This window comes from Podarcis muralis, chromosome 13 (assembly GCF_964188315.1).
Source record: "Podarcis muralis chromosome 13, rPodMur119.hap1.1, whole genome shotgun sequence".
NCBI lineage: Eukaryota > Metazoa > Chordata > Lepidosauria > Squamata > Lacertidae > Podarcis > Podarcis muralis.
In genome coordinates, this window is record NC_135667.1 from 1,671,571 (window position 1) to 1,694,574 (window position 23,004).

General features: G+C 55.7%; 2 protein-coding genes across 4 annotated transcripts; one reads left to right on the forward strand and one right to left on the reverse strand.

Moving 5' to 3' along the window:
- The first annotated feature begins 262 nt into the window (after nt 1–262).
- On the forward strand, nt 263–14,324 carry FBXO24 (F-box protein 24). Of its 3 annotated transcripts, none has more exons than XM_028703456.2 (10): nt 263–1,458; nt 3,586–3,681; nt 4,627–4,813; nt 5,053–5,291; nt 6,270–6,534; nt 8,721–8,879; nt 10,304–10,425; nt 11,502–11,633; nt 12,065–12,235; nt 13,439–14,324. In XM_028703456.2, the coding sequence occupies exons 1-10, from the start codon at nt 1,444–1,446 to the stop codon at nt 13,766–13,768; spliced, it is 1,716 nt and encodes a 571-aa protein (XP_028559289.2). In that variant the 5' UTR covers nt 263–1,443; the 3' UTR covers nt 13,769–14,324. The 3 variants fall into 3 exon arrangements, with proteins under 3 accessions (XP_028559289.2, XP_028559288.2, XP_077772868.1); XM_028703455.2 differs by having other exon boundaries at nt 3,583–3,681; nt 13,439–14,323; XM_077916742.1 differs by lacking the exon at nt 263–1,458 and adding an exon at nt 1,469–2,425 and having other exon boundaries at nt 3,583–3,681.
- A 5,462-nt stretch (nt 14,325–19,786) lies between these two features.
- On the reverse strand, nt 19,787–21,804 carry LOC114583633 (membrane progesterone receptor epsilon-like). The gene has a single exon (XM_028704920.2). It carries the CDS (start codon nt 21,096–21,098, stop codon nt 19,962–19,964), a length of 1,137 nt encoding a protein of 378 aa, XP_028560753.2. The 5' UTR covers nt 21,099–21,804; the 3' UTR covers nt 19,787–19,961.
- Between the last annotated feature and the right edge of the window lie 1,200 nt (nt 21,805–23,004).

Genomic DNA, 23,004 nt, shown 5'->3' on the forward strand with positions numbered 1-23,004 from the left:
TTGAACTGTGTGCCTTGGCCAAGGTGGCGCCCGCCAGGCGCTTTGGACTACAACTCCCACCAGCCAGGGATGGGGTGGCTGGGAGTTGTAGTTCCAAAGCGCAGAGCGCGCCTTGTGCCAAGGAGAGAGGCTTCCAGGCCACCCAGCAAGGAGACCCACCTTCATCTTTCGTGTATCGGATGCCCAGCAGGGAAGAAGGAAGGAGGGATGCCTGGGTTGGGCGAAGATGCAGCCAGCCAGCCAGATATGGGGACGGAAGGGGCTGCCAGGATCCAGCCCCTGGTTTTCCAACCCTGGAAAGCTGAGATTTGCAACAGGGAGCCCGTTCCTCAGCCGGTGTTTTTCTCTGCGTTAAAAGCGACTTTAATAGCCCCTTCTATCTTATTGTTTCATGCTTTTTCTTGCTTGCAGGCAGGTTGGGACGGCGGCCCTCGCAAACGCAGGATCAGGCCCAAGTGGCCAGCATCCTGTTCAACCAGATGCCTCAATGGGGAAGCCCCCGAGCAGGATTCGAACGCAAGACAAGCCCTCTCCTGCAGTTTTCGGCAGCTGGTGTTCAGAAGTGCCTGGCCATCCTGGCTAGTAGCTATTGAGAGGCCTCTCCTCCCAACAAAGGTCCGTATAGTTAAAGCCATGGTTTTCCCAGGAGTGATGTATGGAAGTGAGAGCTGGACCATAAAGAAGGCTGATGGCCGAAGAATTGATGCTTTTGAATTCTGGTGCTGGAGGAGACTCTGGAGAGTCCCATGGACTGCAAGAAGATCCAACCTCTCCATTCTGAAGGAAATCAGCCCTGAGTGCTCACTGGAAGGACAGATCCTGAAGCTGAGGCTCCAAGACTTTGGCCACCTCCTGAGAAGAGAAGACTCCCTGGAAAAGACCCTGATGTTGGGAAAGATGGAGGGCCCAAGGAGAAGGGGACGACGGAGGACGAGATGGTGGGACAGTGCTCTCGAAGGGACCAGCATGAGTTTGACCAAACTGCAGGAGGCAGTGGAAGACAGGAGGGCCTGGCGTGCTCTGGTCCAGGGGGTCACGAAGAGGCGGACACCACTAAATGACTCAGCAACAACAACATGCTGGACCACGGCAGGTAGAAAGAGAGAGGCGAGGAAACCTTCCCTTCCCTAACCTGGTGCCCACCGGATATTTTGCAGGAAAACTCACGCACCGGCTGAGTTGCTGAAGGGCTGCAGTTGTGACACCTGCCGGCGAAAGGAGGCGTTGGGGAACTGGAGGACAGAGCGGGCTCTAGTGGGCCAAGGGCCTGGATGCCTGCCTTCTCTGGAATTGAGAGTGGAGACTTGTGGGTTATTAGAACTAGGGGGCAAGATCTAGAATTCCCGAGTCCTCTGGAAGGGCAGGCTAGAAGCTCTTGACGCCAAGGTGCGCTTGGAGGGTGGAACAGCCAGCTGGCAGCATCAAACTTTGCATTTAGCCGCAATGTGTGTTTCTATGGTACGTTTAATCACTTTGGGCAGCTGTAAAAACATGGGCATTACTTAAGGCAGCCTTCCCCCAACCTAGTGCCCTCCAGACATTTTTGGACTACAATCCCCAACGGCCTCAGATGGCTCAACCGTACGGTGCTGGAGCTCTTGGGAGTTGTAGTTCAAAATATCCAGAATGCACCAGGCGTTGGGGGAAGGCTGGCCCAACCCTCCCAATACCTCTGCCTAGTCCTTCTACTCTCAGAATAAGTAGAATGAGAAGCAACTACGAGAGTAAAGCCAAACATTTCCCCTATATGCATTCAGAAGCTACTGACGCCACCTCTCTTTGGTATCAGCTAGTTCTGGATGTTGCAAATGGAAAGTAGGAGAAAGGACAGAACTGATACTGACCAATCCACCCTTTGTCACTCACCCCTTTCTGGGTGCATCGACGAAGCATCTCATTTAACATATATTAACAACGAGAGATGTCGCTATGACTCCAAGGAGAGAAAGTACCGGCCTTAACCCCCATAACTCACTGCCCCTTAGCGGAGGAGCAGAACAGACTGTGGAGTGCTGGTACAAATCAGAGCTGTTAGCACGATCCCAGCCCTTCGGTGCACGCCTTGCCTGGTCTTTAATCCCAGGACCCGGTGGTACCTTGTGCACAGGTCATAAAGACAGTCCCAGATAGGTGCTGATGTCACAGTGCCCCAGTTACCAGGGGAACCCCTGTCTCTGTGAAGCCATCAGGACGGCCATTATCACATAGTGCCATGTCCCCCGGGGTGATTCACCTTGTGGGCAGAGGCATTCATAAGCCTTGGCCATGCTGGGCCCAGCAACAAGGGTGGGTCTGAGAGCTCACACCCACCGCGCAAGCGATGGCTGGGCGGGCAGACATGAGCGACAGGCGCATCGTCCGAAAATTCAGAAGGAGAAAGCTCCAGCGCTTCTCCCACATCTCTAGCATTGAGGAACCGCTTGGAGTGAGCATGCTATATTTTGGCTGCAGGGCAGGGCAAGACACCTGTGTGGGAATTTTTCCAAGAGTGGGAGGAGGAGGAAATGGTTCAGCGGAGCGGGGAGCTTTTCCCTTTCAGTTGACAGAATTGGGGATGCTGCTTCTTCCATTGCTTGATTGCACGTGCAAATTAATTTAAAATAAACTGTCTAGCCAAATCGGTAACCAAGCTACACAATATTTTCTTCAAACTTGGGAGAAATCCGCACAAGCTGACTACTTTGACAAGTCAGCGCTGTGACTCACCACGTTCTGAAAAATCAATGAAAAGTGGGTTGGAAAGGATTTGTCACACACAAAAACCAAAAAAAAAAACCTTCAACCCAGAAGAGTATTGTGGCAATTAATTACGGCGTAAGCTTTCATGGACTACTACAGAGTGCAAGTCACACTCTGGTCATGGCTGTGTCCCCAAGTCCAGGTCCAACGCAGCAAAGCAACTGCACAAAAACTTTGTGTTGCCTTTGCTATGTGAAAGAAGTGTCACATAAGTTGTTTCTAATGGGACAAAATAGCTTTTCAGCATCAAATCTTATCTTCAAGGGAGGGAGAAAAATCCCAGCTAGATGTTGATTTCTAACACAGGGTTCTGATGCCTCCTGGTGTGCAACCAGGGAAATGCACTTGCAAGGCTGCTCGCTATCTCCTGAGGCACTGCTGCTAACGTTCCTATTCCATCCGCAAGGCAGATATAAATTATTATGAAACTGGTTTCACCTTGGTTGAATGAATCATAGTTTCCCTTGAAGTGCCCTGGGCAATTATGGTTTTGGGCCGGTGCTGAGAATGCTTTGGCAGAGATTGTGAGTCAGCCCGCTCTTGGAATGCAAGACATGATATGACAGAGGAAGCCCCTGGACCGGACAGGAGCTTGTCACTCTTTTCTGTGGGTGTGACAGCCAGAAATTCAACCGGGGGAGACATTTTTCTGACACTATGTCCATGTAGTGATGGGGAATCTACACCTTGTGAAATTCTGCTGTGCAGTTTTTAAAGGCAAGGGATTCCTAGGGATAGCAAAACCTTTCTGCTTTGAATCTAAGCCCTGAAAGAGAAAAAAAGGATGACTCCTGGCTGCTCACACCATTGCCTCCCTCTCCATCCTCCTTCCTCTCCCCTCAGCAGCCCAAGAAGAAGCGGCGCAGCTCATCCACTGAGACCACAGAAGATAAGAAGGGCAGAGGAGATTCCATCTCTATCCAGGTCTTCCCTCCAGAACTGGTGAGTGAGGCTGCCTGGCTGTGGTTTAGGAGGTGGGGACAGCAAGATCACAAAAAGAGCCTGCTGGATCAGGCCAATGCCCACCTGGTCCAGCATCCTGTTCTCACAGTGGCCAACCAGGTGGCCTTTATGAGAAACCCGCTAGCCAGACCTAAGCACAAGAGCAACTCCTCCCCTCCTGCGACCCTACCTGCCCGCGGACTGTCTTGCCAGAGTGGTGCATGCTCTGGTTATCTCGGGCTTGGACTGCTGCAATGCTCTCTATGTGGGGCTACCTTTGAAGGTGAGCCGGAAACTACAACTAATCCAGAATGCGGCAGCTAGACTGGTGACTGGGAGTAGCCGCCGAGACCATATAACAATGGTCTTGAAAGACTTACATTGGCTCCCAGTACGTTTCCGAGCACAATTCAAAGTGTTGGTGCTGAACTTTAAAGCCCTAAACGGCCTCAAAGGCCCAGTAGACCTGAAGGAGCATCTCCATCCCCATTGTTCTACCCGGACACTGAGGTCCAGCGCCGAGGGTCTTCTGGCGGTTCCCTCATTGTGAGAAGCCAAATTACAGGGAACCAGGCAGAGGGCCTTCTCGGTGGTGGCACCCGCCCTGTGGAACGCCCTCCCACCAGATGTCAAAGAGAACAACAACTACCAGACTTTTAAAGGCAGCCCTGTTTAGGGAAGCTTTTAATGTTTGTTGCATTACTGTATTTTAATATTGTCTTGGAAGCCGCCCAGAGTGGCTGGGGAAACCCAGCCAGGTGGGCGGGGTATAAATAATAAATTATTATTATTATAAATTATTATTTTCAGCAACTTGAAATTGGAAGCATCACTGTCTCCGACTGTGGAGGCCGGGCAGAGTGAACAGCACACTAGTTCAGCGAAGTGTTTGTGTGTGTGACGCTCCCTGCGCTCACCTTGACTTGAGTCTCTCCTTCTCTCCAGCTGTACTACATTATCTCCTTCCTGCCTGTCAAGGATGTGGTGGCTCTGGGCCAGACCTGCCGGTACTTCTATGAGGTGTGCGACAGTGAGGGGGTCTGGCAGAGGATCTGCCGCCGCCTTTCTCCTCGCCTGCGGGACGAGAACTCTGGTGGCAGCCGGCCGTGGAAGAGATCGGCCATACTCAACTGTCAGTATACCTCAGTAGTGAAGCAGAGGGGGCGGGAGGAAGGGGGTGTGGTTTTCTTGCTGCGTGAGAAAAAGCTCTGCATCTGCCTGGGCTGGGGGCAGCTGAAGAGGGTTGTCCGATCCCGCCAAAGGGGATCCTACCCTGCCCCCATTCCCCAGGGACGGGAGAGGTGTAGCTGTGGCAGCTCCTTCAGACAGACCCACTCCCTCTGCCCCTGGGGGGGTCTCTCTGTCCCGCAGACACCAAGGGCTTGTACTTCCAGATGTTCAGCGGCCGCCGGCACTTTGTCAGCAAGACGGTTGCCCCGCTGCTCTCGCACGGCTACCGGAAGTTCTTGCCCACCAAGGACCACGTCTTCATCCTGGACTACAACGGCACCCTCTTCTTCCTCAAGAACGCCCTGGTCTCCTCCACCATGGGCCACATCCAGTGGCGCCGCGCCTGCCGCTACATGGTACTCTGCCGCAGTGCCAAGGACGTAGGTGCCCGGGAGAGGAGTGAAACCCTGCGGTGTGGGGGCGGGCTGTCTGTCCCCACTGCTTCCCAGAGGCCGGAGCAGGGCAGGACAGGCCAGAGCCATGGCCTGGCATCAGAGCTGTGGACAGAATGCAGCCCCTTAGCCCCTACCCATCTTAGAGGGCGCTGCAGCGGGTGGGGTTCAGATAATGATTAATGCTACACTGGAGGAAGAGAAAGGTGCCATCTTCCTTGAAGGAGACAGTGGTGGGCCAAATGCGGGCCAATAAAATTAAATCATGAAAAGGTGGAGGTGTTATGTTTTCAAGTCCTGGAGGTCTATAGCATGGGGTGCTCCTGGACACAAGTCTGTCACTGAAAGCTCAGGTGGCTAGGAGAGCCAGCGTGGTGTAGTGGTTAGGAGCAGTAGACTCGTAATCTGGTGAACCAGGTTCGCATCTCTGCTCCTCTGCATGCAGCTGCTGGGTGACCTTGGGCCAGTCACACTTCTCTGAAGTCTCTCAGCCTCACTCACCTCACAGAGTGTTTGTTGTGGCAGAGGAAGGGAAAGGAGAATGTTAGCTGCTTTGAGACTCCTTAGGGTAGTGAGAAAGCGGGATATCAAATCCAAACTACCACCACTACTACTACTACTACTACTACTACTACTACTACTACTACTCTTCTTCTTCTTCTTCTTCTTCTTCTTCTTCTTCTTCTTCTTCTTCTTCTTCTTCTATGTGAGTTCCACACTCTGGACACTTCCAGACCCTTTAGTACCTCCCTTTAGGGAAAGGCGTCCTGTGGCACCTTAGTTTCTTTCACCAGAAGCCAGTTGCCCCAGGGCTCTTTGTGAGAGGGGAGGGTCTTCTCTGCCACCTCTGAGTGCACAGCCCGGACTTCTTCCCCCTCTAGATCCCTGATCAGTTCCTGAAGCATCCCGGGATCTCCGGCCTCCTGACCCTGAGTGCCTCCTCCCTCCTCCTTCTTCTGCCTGCAGTTTGCCACGGACCCCCGGAGCGACACTGTGTACCGCAAGTACCTGTATGTGCTGGCCACCCGCGAACAGCCGGTTACGGCAGCCGTGGGGCGCAGCAGCGAGGGCTCCAGCCCAGCCGGCAGCGGCCGCCTCTGCGACTGTGTGGAGGTCTACCTGCAATCCAGCGGGCAGCGGGTGTTCAAGATGACCTTCCACTTCTCCATGAAGTTCAAGCAGATTGTGCTGGTGGGGCAGGAGACGGAGAGGTCCCTCTTGCTCCTGACAGGTGAGTCCCTCTCCTTAGGAAAAGCAAAAGCAGGTCATGTGGCAAGAGTGGCTGGGGCGGGGGGAGAGGGAGTATAAACACAGCAAAATAGAATAATAGATGCCAAATAAAACAATACAGAAGTAGAGTAAAAGGGGATGTTGTTGTTGTTTAGTCATTTAGTCGTGTCCGACTCTTCGTGACCCCCTGGACCAGAGCACGCCAGGCACTCCTGTCTTCCACTGCCTCCCGCAGTTTGGTCAGACTCATGTTTGTGGCTTCGAGAACACTGTCCCACCATCTCGTCCTCCGTCGTCCCCTTCTCCTTGTGCCCTCCATCTTTCCCAACATCAGGGTCTTTTCCAGAGAGTCTTTCTCTTCTCATGAGGTGGCCAAAGTCTTGGAGCCTCAGCTTCAGGATCTGTCCTTCCAGTGAGCACTCGGGGCTGATTTCCTTCAGAATGGAGAGGTGTGATCTTCTTGCAGTCCATGGGACTCTCAAGAGTCTCCTCCAGCACCAGAATTCAAAAGCAGTAAAAGGGGATATCTGGAGCCAAATGTATAGAGAGAGAAATCCATACCAAAAATCAAACGTAATAAACTAATATCGCAAAGTTCCAAGTAACACAAATGGGTTTACATTCTCTGGTACCTTATTACTCCAGTACATTAGGTTAAGACTCCATTTCTCAATGAATATATCACATTGTTGTCTACCCTCTCTGGTTCTTACCATGTACAGTCGTACCTTGGTTTTCTAACACCTTGCGACTCAAACGTTTTGGCTCCCGAGCGACGCAAACTTGGAAGTGAGTGTTCCACTTTGCAAACGTTTTTTGGAAGCCGAACGTCTGGTGTGGCTTCCAGGGCTTCCGTTTGAGTACAGGAAGCTCCTGCAGCCAACTGGAAGCCGCGCCTTGGTTTTCGGATGTTTTCGGAAGTCGAACGGACTTCCGGAATGGATTCTGTTCTAGAACCAAGGTACGACTGTATCTAAGCTTAACCATACATACCGCACTCCAGATTTTAGGTACCCATTCTCTCATGGACTGTGTTCTCATTTTAATTCCAGCTTTGAGAAATAATAATTCTGGCTGCAGTTAACTGCTAACAGTGGCTGCAGTTTAACAAATGCTTCACACGCTGGGCCTCATTCTCACAGAGAGATTTGCTGAAGCAGCAGTTCCCAAACTATTTACAGTGGTACCTCAGGTTACATACGCTTCAGGTTACAGACTCCGCTAACCCAGAAATATTACCTCGGGTTAAGAACTTTGCTTCAGGATGAGAACAGAAATCGTGCTCCGGCGGCGCGGCAGCAGCAGGAGGCCCCATTAGCTAAAGTGGTGCTTCAGGTTAAGAACAGTTTCAGGTTAAGAACTGACCTCTGGAACGAATTAAGTACTTAACCCGAGGTACCACTGTAGTTTAATTAATTCAGCAAAACAAATGAACTTGATCCAGTGATGGTACCACTCTATTCTGCCTTGGTCAGAATGGACTACACCTGGAATGTTGCGTTCAGATTAAGAAGGATGTTGACAAGCTGGAAGGTGCCCAGAGGAGGGTGACCAAGATGATCAAGGGTCTGGAAACCCAGCCTAATGAGGAATGGTTGAGGCAGACTTCCGGTCAGCGCCAGCGACCTAATGGCGGATTCCCTCTGAGCTCAGGAGGGAATCGGCTTCGCGGAGCTAGGTCTTGCCGTTGCGGCGAAGCGGGGACCCGAAGAAATCACAGGCGGTGAAGCCTGTGAACCTGGAGGCTCGGCGGGCTCCATTTGCGCCCCCCCCCACTGCGAAGGAGCCTTTTTAAAGGCTTCGGAACGGAACGGGGGAGAGTGGCGCGGAGCTGAGAGGATTACTGAAGGAGGGGGTTAGACTGTGCCTTGGCCAAAGGCCTGGTGGAGCAGCTGTCTTGCAGGCCCTGCGGAAAGATGTCAAGTCCCGCAGGGCCCTAGTCTCTTGTGACAGAGCGTTCCACCAGATCAGGGCCACAGCCAAAAAAACCCTGGCCCTGGTTGAGGTCAGTCTAAGTCTAACCTCCCTGTGGCCTGGGACCTCCAAGATGTTTTTGTTTGAAGACCGAGCATACCGGGAGAGGCGGTCCCGTAGGTACAAGGGTCCTAGGCCGCATAGGGCTTTGCGTGTGTGGAGGCAAGCGAATTCTGCAGTCACTTTTTGTGGGGTGTTTTGTTTCCCCCACAGAGGAAGGGAAGATCTACAGTTTGGTGGTGAACGAGACCCAGCTGGACCAGCCGCGCTCCTACACTGTGCAGCTGGCTCTGCGCAAAGTCTCCAAGTGCCTCCCTCACATCTCTGTCCGCAACATGCACTCCAACCAGAGCAGCGCCGTCTACCTCACAGGTAAGCAGAAGGTGCCCTCCAGCCAGGCCAGTCTCTGCCCAGAGGCTGCCACAACCAATAGGGTCCAGAAACCAAGCCTTCTTATTATTATTTATTACTTATGGCGAACGGTTGAGGGACCTGGGCATGTTTCACCTGGAGAGGACAAGAACCGAGAGGGGACAGGAGAGCTGCCTTCAGGTATCTGAAGCGTTGTCACACAGAAGACGGAGCAAGCTTGTTTTCTGCTGCTCCAGAGGGAAGAACCTGGGCCAACAGATCCCAACATGACAAGAAAGGAAATTCCAGCTATTGAAGCTATTTGACAGTGGGGCAGATTGCCTTGGAGCCGGGTGGACTCTCCTTCCTTGGAGGTTTTCAAGCAGAGGTTGGGTGGCTTCCTGTCAGGGATTCTTGAGCTGCAATTCCCGCATTGCAGGGGGGTTGGACTAGACGACCCTACAGTGGGCTGTGCATGCTCCTCAACCTTGTGTCACTGCTGTCACTATTGGCCATTCCTCTGTTTTCATGGAGACACCAGGGATCACACATGGCAATGTGGTCTGCCCCTGAGAGGGCGTACAGGTGATATCAGGAAGCCCAAACTGAGCTGAGAGAAGGCTGAGAAGTGGGGGGTTGTGGGGGGCTGTTATTGGTATAGGGACGTGGGTGGCGCTGTGGGTTAAACCACAGAGCCTAGGACTTGCTGATCAGAAGGTCGGCGGTTCGAATCCCTGCAACGGGGTGAGGCTCGGTCCCTGCTCCTGCCAACCCAGCAGTTCGAAAGCATGTCAAAGGGCAAGTAGATAAATAGGTACCACTCCAGTGGGAAGGTAAACGACATTTCCATGCGCTGCTCTGGTTCGCCAGAAGCGGCTTAGTCCTGCTGGCCACGTGACCCGGAAGCTGTACGCCGGCTCCCTTGGCCAATAAAGCGAGATGAGCTCCGCAACCCCAGAGTTGGCCACGACTGGACCTAATGGTCAGGGGTCCCTTTACCTTTACCTAGGTGGAACCACCTGAGGTGCCAGCGGAAGGAACCGGGGGTGGGGAGGCTTTGGTTGGAGAAGGAGGGAGGCCTTACCAGTTATTAGTTCCAGTAGCCCCTATTTCAGCACTGAGAAGGGGAAGCTGCATCAGAGGCAGCTTAGGAGAAGGACCATGGATGAGAGTGGGAGAAGGCGGCAGTGGGGTGATAAGAGCCAAGTCTGCCTGAGTAAGTGGGGCTCAAGAGGAGAGTAGCAGGAGGGCACCGTCCTGAAAGCCAGGAGCAGGAGCTTGAACCCAGTGCAAAATGCCATGGGCAGCCACTGCAGTGGGGAGCCCTCCACCCTCACAACCCCGACCTCCTTGCCTGGGATAGTTGGATTCTGCTCAGGGGGAGCCCTTCTGCCTCTGTGCAGGGCCAGGGTTTGGCCAGCAACGATCTTGCGTCTCCTCCACAGACGAGGGCACCGTCTACTTTGAGGTCCACTCGCCTGGTGTTTACCGCGACCTCTTTGGCACCCTCCATGCGTTCGACCCGCTGGATCAGCAGATGCCCCTGGCTCTCTCCCTCCCGGCTAAGGTAACCCAGAGGTGGGGCTCTCTCCTGCTCCCCGCCCTCCCCTCTTCCACCAGGGGAGGACTTACTCGTCTTCTTCTTCTTAGTGACTTAACAACCATCCAAACAGACAGACAGGAAAAAAGCCCCCCTAGATTCAGTTGCACGCCACCCTAATCTCTGAGCTGTGCGAGATTCCAGGGGTTCCCAGTGCTTACCCAGGGTCTGTGTTTCCTTTTGGAAATGAGGCACAGCGGAGACTGCGGTGTCTTTAGGATATATGGTTTATTTAGAAATATGTATATGAACCTACGATGGAGGGCTTCACAGCAAGAGGGTCTTGTAGCCAATGACATTGGATTCAAGCAGACGTCAGGCCTTGATCTCAAAAGCTGCTCTGACTCGCCTGCTTGCTGCTTTGTCTCTCTGCCACATGACTCTACGCTTCCCACATTGCTTCCCACCTCTCTCCACTAAGCTCTGGTTTCACCTGCTGAGGGAGAGGGGCCTCACCCATTTGCCATCTCAAAGGGACTCCTTTCAATCCTTTTGTTCTCTTAATGGCCCATCGCCCAGGCAGTCCCTCAACACAGGAGGAGAGCCTGGCTCAATTAGCTGTTAGCACATGCTGGATCGAGTAATTAGAAGTGTCTGGCGTGCGGCTTAACGCCCCAAGTCTTAAAGGAGTCTGACACTTGCTGGGTCCAGAGATGAAAGTGGTCTGACACCAACAAACAAATCTTTCCCTGGTGCCAAAAGTTGCTGGAAGCCACAGAAGGAGAAAGTGTTATTGTGCTCAGGTCCTGATTGCGGCTTTCCCATTGAAGCATCTGGTTGGCCACTGTGAGAACAGGAGGCTGGATTAGGCAGGCCAATGGTCTGATGCAGCAGGCCCTTCTTAGGCTCCCAGGGAGAGGGAACTGCACTCTGCATGTGCTCAGGAGCACCGACTGATGAATATTATGTGTTTCAAGGAGCACTGGTGACAAGATTCAGGCTGAATATGATGGGAGTCCTACTTGAGATTAAGCCTCGTGTCCTCGCTCAGGCCTTAGGTGTGGGTCAGACTCTCTCCCTTCCCCTCTCCCGCTTTGTGGCAGGTCCTCAGCTGTGCCCTTGGCTACAACCACCTGGGGCTAGTGGACGAGTTTGGGCGGATCTTCATGCAAGGAAATAACCGCTATGGCCAGCTAGGCACAGGCGACAAGATAGACCGCGGGGAGCCTGCCCAGGTGAGAGGGGAGCAGACCATCCTTCCTGGGGTGAGGACCCTCAGAGCTCCAGGAAGCATCTGAACCCTTGCAATGTCCTCATGGCCGTTACTAATTTGGGTCACCTGGCATTTTGGTCTGGGCAGAACCACCTTTATGGGCCGTGTCAAGCTCAAATCAGGCATTGTGACACAGAGTAGAAAAGGTTGTCCCTTTTCAGCCTTGAGTCCCCTTCATGGGAGGTTTCTGGCGACCACTTGCCAGGGATTGTCTAGCTGGGATTCCTGCACTGCAAGGAGTCGGGCTAGATAGCACTCGGGGGTCTCTGCAATTCTGTGGTTCTACGCCCATTTCACCTGAGCCTCTGCCAGCAACAGGAAACCTCCCTCCAGCAATCATGATGGCTGTGGATCCTCAGCCATGCTCTGATGCTGCTGTGCTCCCCGTTGCAGGTGCATTACCTCAAGTGCCCCATCGACCTCTGCTGTGGCCTCAACCACACGCTGGTGCTGAGCCAGAGCGGGGACTTCAGCAAGGACCTGATGGGCTGCGGCTGCGGAGCTGGAGGGCGCCTGCCCGGGTGGCCCAAAGGCAGCGCCTCTTTCGTCCGGCTGCACACCAAGGTGAGGGGGAAGGAGGTGGGATGAGGCCAAAGCGTGGGAAGTCAGGACCTGGGAGGTGGGCTGGGTGGGCTGCATAGCCCGTGGGTGTCTGCTGTGAAGTCTAGTCATTCCCAGCCATCTCTCCTGCCCGCTTCCTGTGTTATCCTCTGATCTTTTCTCTGTGTGTGGGTATTTTAGTGTGGCAGCACCTACACTCTGGAACTCCCTGCCTCTTGACATCACTGTGCCGAAACCATTTTTGTTTAGACAAGCCCACCCAGACATGTAGAATGCCAGTTTATTTGCAGGATCCACAAAACTGCTTCAAAACCCTGAGTGTGGTTTTATCCCCTAATCCTCAGCGTCAGGGCTGGAGGGAGGGTCCCAACATTCCCATGGCATCCTCCTGAGTGCAGAGGGTTGTGTGCTGCCTCCTGGACACTGTCCCCAACCCCATGAAAGACAAATCCATGGTGGAGGAGGAGAAGCCCTATGTGGCCTAGGACCCTCGTGTCTACGGACCCGCTTCTCCTGGTCTGCCCCGCGGAGGACCTTAAGGTCCACAAATGACAACATTTTGGAGGTCCTGAGCCTCAAGGAGGTTAGATTGGTCTCAACTAGGGCCAGGGCCTTTTCTGTACTGGCCCCAACCTGGTGGAACGCTCTGTCACAAGAGACTAGGGCCCTGCGGGATTTGATATCTTTCCACAGGGCCTGCAAGACAGAGCTGTTCCGCCTGGCCTTTGGTTTGGACTCGGTCCGACCCTTGTTTCCCTCCCCTTATGGTTTTGATCTATGGGCTACTTTAAAATGAGGCTGCCTTTTAAATTGCATTTTAACCTGTATTTTAAATTGGGTTTTTTTCTTTTCTTCCCGCCCCCTCTTTCCCCCCTATTATGTTTTTACTGTGATTTTATTGGTGTTAGCCGCCCTGAGCCTGGATCTGGCCGGGGAGGGCGGGGTATAAATTAAATTTATTATTATTATTATTATTATTATTATTATTATTATGGCTCCTAGCAAGGAGGGCTATTTGTTCTGCCTCCACAGTCAGAGGCAGCCATGCCTTTGAATTCCAGTTGCTGGAAACCCCAGGAGGGGAGAGGGCTCTTGGGTTCGGATCCTGCTTGTTCCTTTCCCATAGGCCTCTGGTTGGCCGCAGTGAGAACAGGATGCGGGCCTAGATCTGGCAGGGCTCTCCTTACATCCGTCTCCCCCTCTCAGGTGCCGCCCTGCGCCCGCCGCATCTGCTCCACCCGCGAGTGCCTCTACATGCTGTCCAGCCATGACATTGAGGAGGTCCCTGCCTACCGCGAGCTGCCGGCCAGCAAGGCAGGGGTGGCGCCGAGCGACACGGAGGCCATGGCCGCCCGGGCGTGCGAGGAGTACCTGAGCCAGCTGCACAAGTGCCCGACGCTGGAGGGGCGCATGGCCAAGATGAAGGAAGCCGTCGGCAGCATGCCCCTCATGACCTTCCAGAAGGACTTCTTCTGGGAGGCTCTGGACATGATCCAGCGGGCGGCGGAAATCCAAGAAGCCCCTGCGCCCAGCTAGCTGTCGCCGGCCGCGGCTCCCTCTCACCCCGCCCCTCCTGTCACCCCACCCCACCCGTTAGACGCATCATGGATCATGATTAACCGATAGAGAAGACTTCAGACTGAACAATTGGGCGTAAATAAAGCACAAGACCTAACGCAGCCTCCCCTGGACCGTGCTGGGGTAAGTGACGAAACGGCGGGGCTGGGGCGTCCTTGGAGGAGCCCGGAAGGGGCCGCACGCAATGCGCGGATGCAGAGGTGCGCATTGCCAACATTGTATGGTTCTTCAAATCTGTGGTGCTCACCTCATAAAGGGTAGGGTTGAGAAAGCTTCGGGAAAGGTTGCGGCGTTTGGGAATTTTGAGTTTGGAGGAAGAGGCGTCATGATAGAAGTTTTGAGTGGCATGGAGAAAACAGATGGCCTGGAGGCATTGATGCTTTGGAGGACCAGTTTCTTGCTGGAAACCACAGGAGGGGAGAGCGTTGCTCTTGTGCTCGAATCCTGCTTCCCATAAGGGGCATCTGTTTGGCCACTGTGAGGACAGGAGGCTGGACTAGATGGCCCCACTTTGGCCTGATCCAGCAGGCTCTTATGTTCTTATGTTCTTTGGGAGAAAAAAGGCTCAGGAGTAAACCCTACACAAATCCAGAGTGGAGTCCCTAAGGCAGTTGGACGGTGCCTGGTACACCTCCTTGCGGCAACTCCTGTAGCCAGACTGGTGCCCAATGTCTTGTTCTGCTTTCTTTTGGACCACACCAGTGAGGCTGAAAGGGGTCTAGTCATCAGGGCAGCCCAGGACCTCCAGAACTGCTTTTAACGCAGCAGTTTGACTTCACACACACAAACACACACATGCCCCGAGGCGAACTCCATCGTCTTTCAAGATAGACAGGTGCCAACAGCAATGCAGGTGGTGTTGAAATCTTGCCAAACTCTGGGGGTGGGTTTCACAACTGGCCTCAGGCATTCTGGCTGATGACCTTCCCCCCATCATCCCTGCCCCAGATTCTCCAGCATCAGTTCCTCAGTCGAATAAGGATAACTGAGCAAACTTTCACCAGGAGTGGAGAGAGATTGCAGAGCAGCCACTCGGTGGCTTCAGGGCATCGCCAGGCAATGGGGGCACAGTCTCACGTGCTCTATCGACCTACAGGGGCTGTTGCGCCACGTCTCTCACCCAGGGAACAAAGGTCACCTCAGCCCTCCCCCCGCAGAACTGCCCTCTGCTCTCTGGACAAAGTCTGCTGGCAGATCAGTGCCCAGGGACACACGCAGACGCAGGCATTGATGGAGAGCGACCAATCTTTCCAGGTCAAAGATCCCAGCGTGCACTGGGGGAGGGGAGGGTGCAGAGGTGCCTGGCTTGAAGCTGCTGTCACAGGAGCCGTTGTGGGTCCTTCTCCTGTCTGAGAAGGGCCCTTTGAGGCTGCTGGATGTAGGGGGCCAAGTGTGGGAGTCCCGGGGGTCCCGTTGTCCACTGTCTGCAGTGCACAATCCCCGGCTAGGCAGCCCCTCTGCCTCCTTTGTGCTGCTTTTCAGGAGAGAGATGTGGTGCAGCCGATCAAGGGAAGCTATTGATCAGTCCCGGTGGCTGTATTTCAGTCACACACTGCTGTTTCCAGAGCCTCCTGCCCTAGATCGGGGTCTGATGTTCCCTAAGTGGGAGAACATTTCAATTTCTGAAAGAGACTTCAGAGGTTTAGCTTGGGGAAGCAGGGGCTCCTGACTAGGACATCCGAGAGGCCGCAGGACTCCCATGGTTAACCCTCTTTCTCTCTAACTAACCGGGGCAGCAGCCTGACAAGTGTGCAGACCAGGACTTGCATCGTCCTGCCAAAGTGGACCCTCAGCCCCAGGAAAGGTGGCTAGATTGGGTTTGGGAGGTGCTGTTACTCTGGCAGAATACCTGCTTTGCACACGGAACGTCCCCAACTGAACCTCTGGCAGCGTTTCCAGGCAGGACTGAGAGAGGTGCCCGCCTGAGACCCTGGACTGGAGAGTCACTGCTGACCAGTGCAGAGGATACTGAGCTGCAGACGGACCCAGTGGTCTGACTCATTATGAGTCAGCTTCTAATACTGCATCTGCATTCAGACTTGAACCCAGAGCCTGGGAAAGGAGACGTGTATTTGTCCCCTGCAGCTAAATTGGAGTTTAGTGCTGGTGGTGGTAGAGAAATCACCAGAACCCAACCCCACAAGCATGCGCTGCAGATTCTTAACTCCTCTGCTGTAAATTTCAGGCCTTGCTGGGGCTCAAAACCGCTTGGCCCCAGGACAGAACACTTGTGCAGCGGCTCCAACAAAAGGGAGGGAAACAGCTTCCCCTGCCCGATAGATTTGGAGTGGGTTTCGGAAACGGTTCTTTGCCGAGCCCTGAACTGCATCAGGCAGCCTTGTGTCCCCTCTGTGATTCCACTTTCACCTTGATGCACCCTGGCCAGGGATTTCCTCCTTTTGTCCTTCGCCCCACCAGGTCCCTGTTCTATATTTAAACCCTCTGGAGCTCCTGCCAGCTTCCCACATGCTGTGATTCAGAGCAGCCTCACAGTGGAGGCTTGGTGGGAGGTGGGGAGTGTTCCTCTCTCTCTCTCTTTCCCCGAACCACTTCAGGAGCTTCCGGCAAAGGGCCTGAATGCTGGTCTCAGCTGTCCCGGGCCAATTTTCCATGCATCAGCCACTTAGCTCGCCCCTGTCTGCTCTGGTGGCGTCACAGAAGCTCTGCTCTCATAGTACCATAGAGCTGGAAGGGACCCCAACGGTCATCTAGCCCAACCCCTGCAATGCAGGAAGCTTTTGCCCAGTGTGGGGCTGGAGCCCACAACCCTGAGATTAAGAGTCTCACGCTCTAATGACTGAGCTATCCCAACTCCAGGGAGCAGGCCTGGCCTGGGCAAAAAATGGCTGCCAGCTGCTGCCTTCCCAAGTCTTCTTATCCCCCCAGCATCTGGGGAAAGGTGAATTCCTGCATCGCAGGGGGTTGGAATAGATGATTCCAGCTCTGTGATTCTATGAGCGGCAACCTGGAAGGTCTGCTGGAGATGTGAGGGGCGAGAGCCTCAGAAGGGCTCTGGCAGGTTTGGCTCATGGCCTGTGTTGGCTTTCCTTCGTTCTCCCAGAGGCCTGAGCTGGGACTGTGGAGGGAGAGTGATGGCGGAGGGACAGCGAAAGCTGCCTTGCATCCAACCCAGCCAGGGGCGCCTCTGCTTCCTCATTCTTCGGGCTCTGCATTTCCCAATCCCAAGGTGCAATGCAGCGACTGCTTTTGCTCTACATTCACGCAGGTGCGACTCTTGACTTCACCGCCTCTTTCCTCTCCTCTTCTCCCTTACCTCTCAAGCAAAGTTTGCCCAGCAGTCACTTTCCCTTCCTTCTTCTCCTCATGCAAATGGCGCTGCTCAGCCAGCTTGCCCCAGGACTGCTCTGGAGGGGCCACCATGAGGCTTGCAGCAGAAGTCAAGGCCAGCTGGGCAGTGTGTGGCCAGGCAGTGTTTTGCCGCTGTTTTGCCGCTGCCTTGGAGTCCCCCAGGGGGGAACACAGTTCAGCTCATGAAGGCAGGAGATAATGAATAATAATAATAATAATAATTTATTTGTACCCCGCCCTGGCTGGCTGCCATAAGAACACATAAGAGCCTGCTGGGTCCAAAGAGAGCCTGGCCAGTCCAGCCTCCTGTCCTCACAAGGGCCAACCAGATTCAAGCTAGACCTGAGCACAAGAGCGCACACCCCCCCCCCCCGGCATTCAGAAGCATGGCTGCCTCTGACCTTGGAGGCAGAGCGCAGCCATCATGACTAGTGGCCATGGACTGCCTTCTCCTCCTCATTTTGTCGAATCCTCTTTTAAAGCCATCTAGGTGACTGCCTCTTGTGGGAGTGAGTTCCACTGGCTCCTGAACTGAGCCAAGAAGGAGCAAAAGCCTAGTAGAGACCACTGTGGCTATATGGTGGGGGAAGAAAGGGACTGCACAAGTTTTTTTGGGAGGGGACAGGGGAGTACTCTTCATATGATCTCAAATTACATACTGTTTTTGCTCTGTTTTGCTCAGTATAGTGTTATCAGAGCCCTGGACCCTGTCTGCTAACAGCAAGGTCTGGTTCTCTAGGTGAGAGCTGGACCTTTTCACACTTGCAAAGTGTTTTGGAGCGACAAGCCCCTTGTGAAGGATTTGCAATGCTGGCTGTGGGCAGAGGGTGAGCCCTGCCGCCTCGCCTGCAGTCAGGGCTCCCTGCAGGCTACTGTTTGGACTCCGAGATGCAAATGATCCCTTGCCAGGAAACCAGTTCCCCTTGGGGCAGCAGGGGGGGGGGGTTGAAGGAGGAGGCTCCTGAGGAAGGATCCGAGCATGAGAGCATGAAGCGTAGGGCTTTGAGAGACCAGGAGGTCACCTCCTCCCTCCCTCTCTGCTCATTTCTCAGACAAGCCCCACCAGCAAAGAAAACCCACTTTCGGAAATTTAGCCGCTCAAACCAGAGAAGGATGGGATAGGGGGGATAAGCTAATTGGATAAACTGGGTGCTGTGGGGGTGGTACAATGCTTCTGCTGCCCCCCGCCCAGTTTAATACAGAAACTGCAGGCCCTGTTGCTGCCCTTTGCCCTGCCTGTTTTCTCTCCCCACTACCAACAACTGAAGTCCAGCATTGCAGTGACCTTAATTTCTCCCAGCACTTGTCGGGGAGATGTTGTGTGGGGAGGTGGAGAAAGAAAGGAAGAGGGAAAGCGTCTTTTCTGTCCAAAAGAACAGGGAGAGGCAGAGCTCCCCCCCAAAACATTTCCATCCTGCAGAGTGACCCCACCACCACCACCCTGGGAGCCGGCCTTTGGAGGCAGCAGCTGAAGTTTCCACTGGGGCTATTTTTGCTGCTGCTGCTGCTGCTTCTTCCCCACGTCCGCACACATTAAAAAACAAACAAAGCAAAACTATTTTTGCGCCCTTAAACTCAACACAGCTTCACGTGCAGATGGAATATATTTAGGGATGAGCGGAACATTTTCTGAAGTTGCTCTGAGCCTGGGAATCGGGCAGGTGCCGGAATCAGGCAGATCCCCTGCTCTGGAGAGGCTGGGGCAGGTGGGGCATGGCCCCTAGGTCAGGAGAGGCTTCTGAAATCATCTATGCAGCCACCACTGCTGCTGCTGCTGCTGCTGCTGCTGCTGCTGCTGCTGCTGCTGCTGCTGCTGCTGCTGCTGCTGTTACTTGTCTTGCAAGAGTGCAGAGACTGGGGTAAAGTACAAAAATTAGATGCACTCGATAGCCCGCTAAGCACCCAAGCGAGTTGTTGCCAGCCAGGCCACCTCCATAAGAAGAGCCTGCTGGATCGGGGGAATGGCCCACCTGGCGCAGCATCCTGCTCACACAGGGCCCCCCCCCCAGATGCCCCAGTGGGAAACCAGCAAGAGCCACTCTCCCCTCCTGTGGTTTCCAGCACCTCCTCTTTGGAAGCCTTGCTGCCTCTGACTGTGGAAGCAAAACATAGTCCTCATGGCTAGTCGCCCTCTCTTCCCTGTTCTCTAATCCTCCTTTAAAGCCACCCAACTTGGAGGCCATCACTTCCTCCTGGGGGAGCGAGTTCAAGACCTTAGACTCCAAACTTCCATAAGCAGGTTGGCTGAGAACTTGGGACCCCTGAGATTCTGGCTCCTGGCAGGAGCTGGGCCAGGGAAGACCTGAAGCAGAACCAATAGGTGCCAGCCTTCATACCTGTCCAGGAGGCTGCTGCCGCTCCTTCCCTGGCCACCCTAAGGATCCTGGCCCCCAAGTCTTCCCTCCCACTTTCTCTCCCGAGGGAACTCAGCTGCTTCCCAGACAGCACCTCCCACCCCCTGACTGATACAGGATTGCTGCCTGACACCAAGCCCAGCAGGTAGAAGAATGGAAAACTACCCCTGCAGGACTTTGAATTTGCCTGTAGGAAAAATAAACCCCGCGGCCCACAATCTCTGGCTTTTCAAGTTGCACCTGCACAGCTCCCCCAAGATCCTGTTTGCCAGGTCCAAGAAACCGCATGGAGTTATCTGCAAGGGACACCTAATTTGGTTCAAGTCACATCTTCCTTTTATTTCAAGCTTCTCCGTTCCCGTTCCCCTTCCCCACCCCAGAGTTAAATCCAGTGTGAGTGCTAGACGCAGCGAGTGTTTTCCAGTTTTCAGCAGTGCGTGGCATCCCTTGCGCCTCGCCCAGAAGCCATGCAAATGAGCTGGTGCGCCTCAGTCCCCTTTCCTGGCCTTGCTCCGCTGGTGGCTGGCGTAAGCCCTGAGCCCGAACCAGCCCACGATGCTGGCGAGCAAAGTCAACAGCAGCAGCATCACGCCAAAGGTGGAGAGGAAAGTGGGAGCCCTGGGCAGGAGGGGCAGCCCGGCGCCCAGCTCACGGATCTCCCCTCGGATCATGTGCAGCTCGTCCAGGATGCTCATGAAGGTGCAGCAGTGGAACCACTGGTGGCTGTGGCCCCAGATGTCGAACTTCCCCGGGCTGAAGCGCTCGGGGATCTTGCTGACGTTGAAGATCCCGGAGGCCAGGAGCCAGAAGCAGTGGCGCAGGAAGAAGCGGCCTGTCCCATGCCCGCCGGCGGCGCCGCCCCCACCCCACCACAGCTTGCGGAAGACGGGGATGGAGACCACCCCAAAGGGCAGCAGGAAGACGAGTGTGCGGATGAGGTAGCGGTAGCGAGGCCACTGGTGGCGGGTGCTGCAGCAGGCCAGGGTGCAGAAGAGAGCGATCAGGCAAGCGCTGGGCACGTAGAGGGCCTCAAACCACGTGCCCACCTGGCCCGCCAGGGCAGAGAGCCAGCCAGCACCCTCCCAGCTGGGCCAGGCACTCGGAGAGGAGACGTTGTTGCCAGTGCCCGGTAACGGTGGTGGTGGAGATCCTCCGCCTCCCCTGGGGTGGATGTAGTAGAAGTAGGCCAAGGAGGAGCCCACCGTGTAGGCGCTGATGGTGCCGTAGTCGATGTAGAAGCAGATCTCGCGGATGACCAGCGACATGGAGTTGAAGAGGTGCGCCATGCTGCTCGCCACCAGCAGGCCACAGACCCCCAGGAAGTAGCTCCAGAGCGGGTAGTAGAAGGGGTCCAGCGGGCCTGCGGGCACCACGGGGCCCTCGCCCCAGAACTGCTCCAGGAAGTGGAAGGCGAAGACGAAGACGGCCAGGAAGTGTGTCCAGAAGTTGCCTGTCTCGTTGGTGGGCCGGAAGGCCGAGACCAGGCACTGGGCAAAGGTGTAGCCCGGGCAGCGGTAGCCGCTCAGGATGAAGCTCTCCGTCATGCTGGGGGGCACTTCGCTCCAGCGCAGGAGCAGGCCCCCTCCCTTGCCGGGGGCAAGGGGCATCTGGGCCTCCCTGCCCATGGGTGCCCCTGCTGACCTTGTCCCTCCGCTGCAGCTATAGGGGGCTGGAGTGGGGAGTCAGCCCCAGCCCGGTGCTCTGGCTTCTCTGGCCGCGGAAGGAGACACTGCAGAAGGGGGTTCGCTCAGCGGAGCACCCAGCCCCGCGCCTCCCGGGCTGTCACTCCAGACTCCCGCCACCCTCGGCGATGCTGGGTGCGGGGAGCAAGACGAGAGGGAGAGCGCAGATTGCAAAGGCGGAGCTGCTGCCTTTGGCTGGGGAGGGGGGCGGCGAGGATGCGGCTGCTTTAGCGGTTGCCATGGAGAGCCTGCCTCCGCTCCGCCATCTGCCCCAGTGGAGTGGGGGGGGTGCTTGGGAGGGGGAGCCCACAGAATCACTGCGGAGGGTGGGCTTAAAATGTGCAGAGACTGCAGAGATGCATTTGCAGGGGGCGCTTTGGCAGGCGTCCCCTCCGTCTGCTAGAGCGCAACGATGTCCTACATAAAAATACCTGCTAAAATCACCGGGGGCGGGGGGTGGAGCGCAGGTGCGGCCTCTTCTTCCAAGCCTCCCTCTTCCACCGGGGTAAATCTGCAACCGGGAGCCGGCCTGCGGGCGCCGCCGCGTCTTGCTGCCGGAGGCGCGCCGTGCGCCGGAGCGCGGGAGCCGGCGACGCGGCCGGGTCGCTGGGCGTCGTGGGCTGGCGCGGGCGCCCTCGCCGGTATCCGCAGGAGGGCGCGCGGCCAAGGCGCTGCTTTTATCTCCGGCCCGCCCCGCCCGCCCGGACGGCCTCCCGCCGCCCCAGGCCCGGGTCCAAGCCCCGCCCCGGCCCGCATCCGCGCAGGCGAGGCGCAAGGCGGCAGGTGCCGTCTCCGCCAACCGTGCGCCCTGCTGCCCCAAGTCGCTGGGCGCCCCGCTCGCCCTCTGGGTTTGTCCTCCACTAACCCACGGAGGAAGAAAAGGCACGGAGCAAACGGCGCGGGGTGGGGGGCGAGTCCCGGTCCCAAAGTGGCGGAGGGCAGGGCAGCTGTTTGGGGCGAGGTTAACGGATAATAATAGACTGTGGTTTGTGGGTTCCAGCCCCATATTGGGTGAAGCTTCCCTGCATTGCAGGGTTGGACTAAATGACCCCTTGCTCCCTTCCGACTCTCTCATTCTAACCTGGATTTGAAACTTCTGCAAGGTCCACCGAAGGGGGAACTTTTTAAAAGAAATTACCAATATCCCCAGCAGGAACAACAGAGCCCCGAGCCAGCCTGGCCTCCTGCGCGCAAGGAGCTCAAGGCGCGCATCTCTCCCTGGGTGTGACCTGGGGGGGCGGCCCCTGCCTTCTCTCAGCCCCCCGTACCTGCCTCGCGGGGCTGTTGCGAGGGTTGCATGGGGAGCGAGGAGAACCAGGCACGTCGCCACCTGGAGCTTGGGGGGAAAGGAGGGATATCCGAGCCACAAGCAAGATGGGCGGAAGTGGGGCCGGGTTAGGGCTGCAGCGTGGAGGCCCCCAGAGAGCTCCGTGGGTCCCCGTGATGCGCGGGAAGGGTGAGAGCCTCCGCAGCCTCAATGGGGCAAGAAGAGGGCAGAAGCCATGGGCGGCGAGGACCTCCCCACATCCTCCTCCTGAGCTGCGTCTTCGGTGCAGACCGAGAGAAAGAGGCGGAGGGCGAGGCGCTGCCCCACTCGCCAGGCAGAGACTGCGCTCAGGGTGGTGGCGCCTCCGGGTCTTGGGAAAGCTCTCCCCACCTCTCTTCGTGGGGTTCAGTGCGAGAGCTTCGGGCCCCCTCGCACCAGGGCACATGGGTGCTACTGCGGGGCCTTTCCCAGAGTCAATAAGCCGGCCCACGTCCTCGTGCCTCCGCTGGGAACCCCACGGCTACGCCTTTCTCAGATGCCTTTGCCACCCTCGGGCAACCGAGGAACTGCCATGTACGAGCC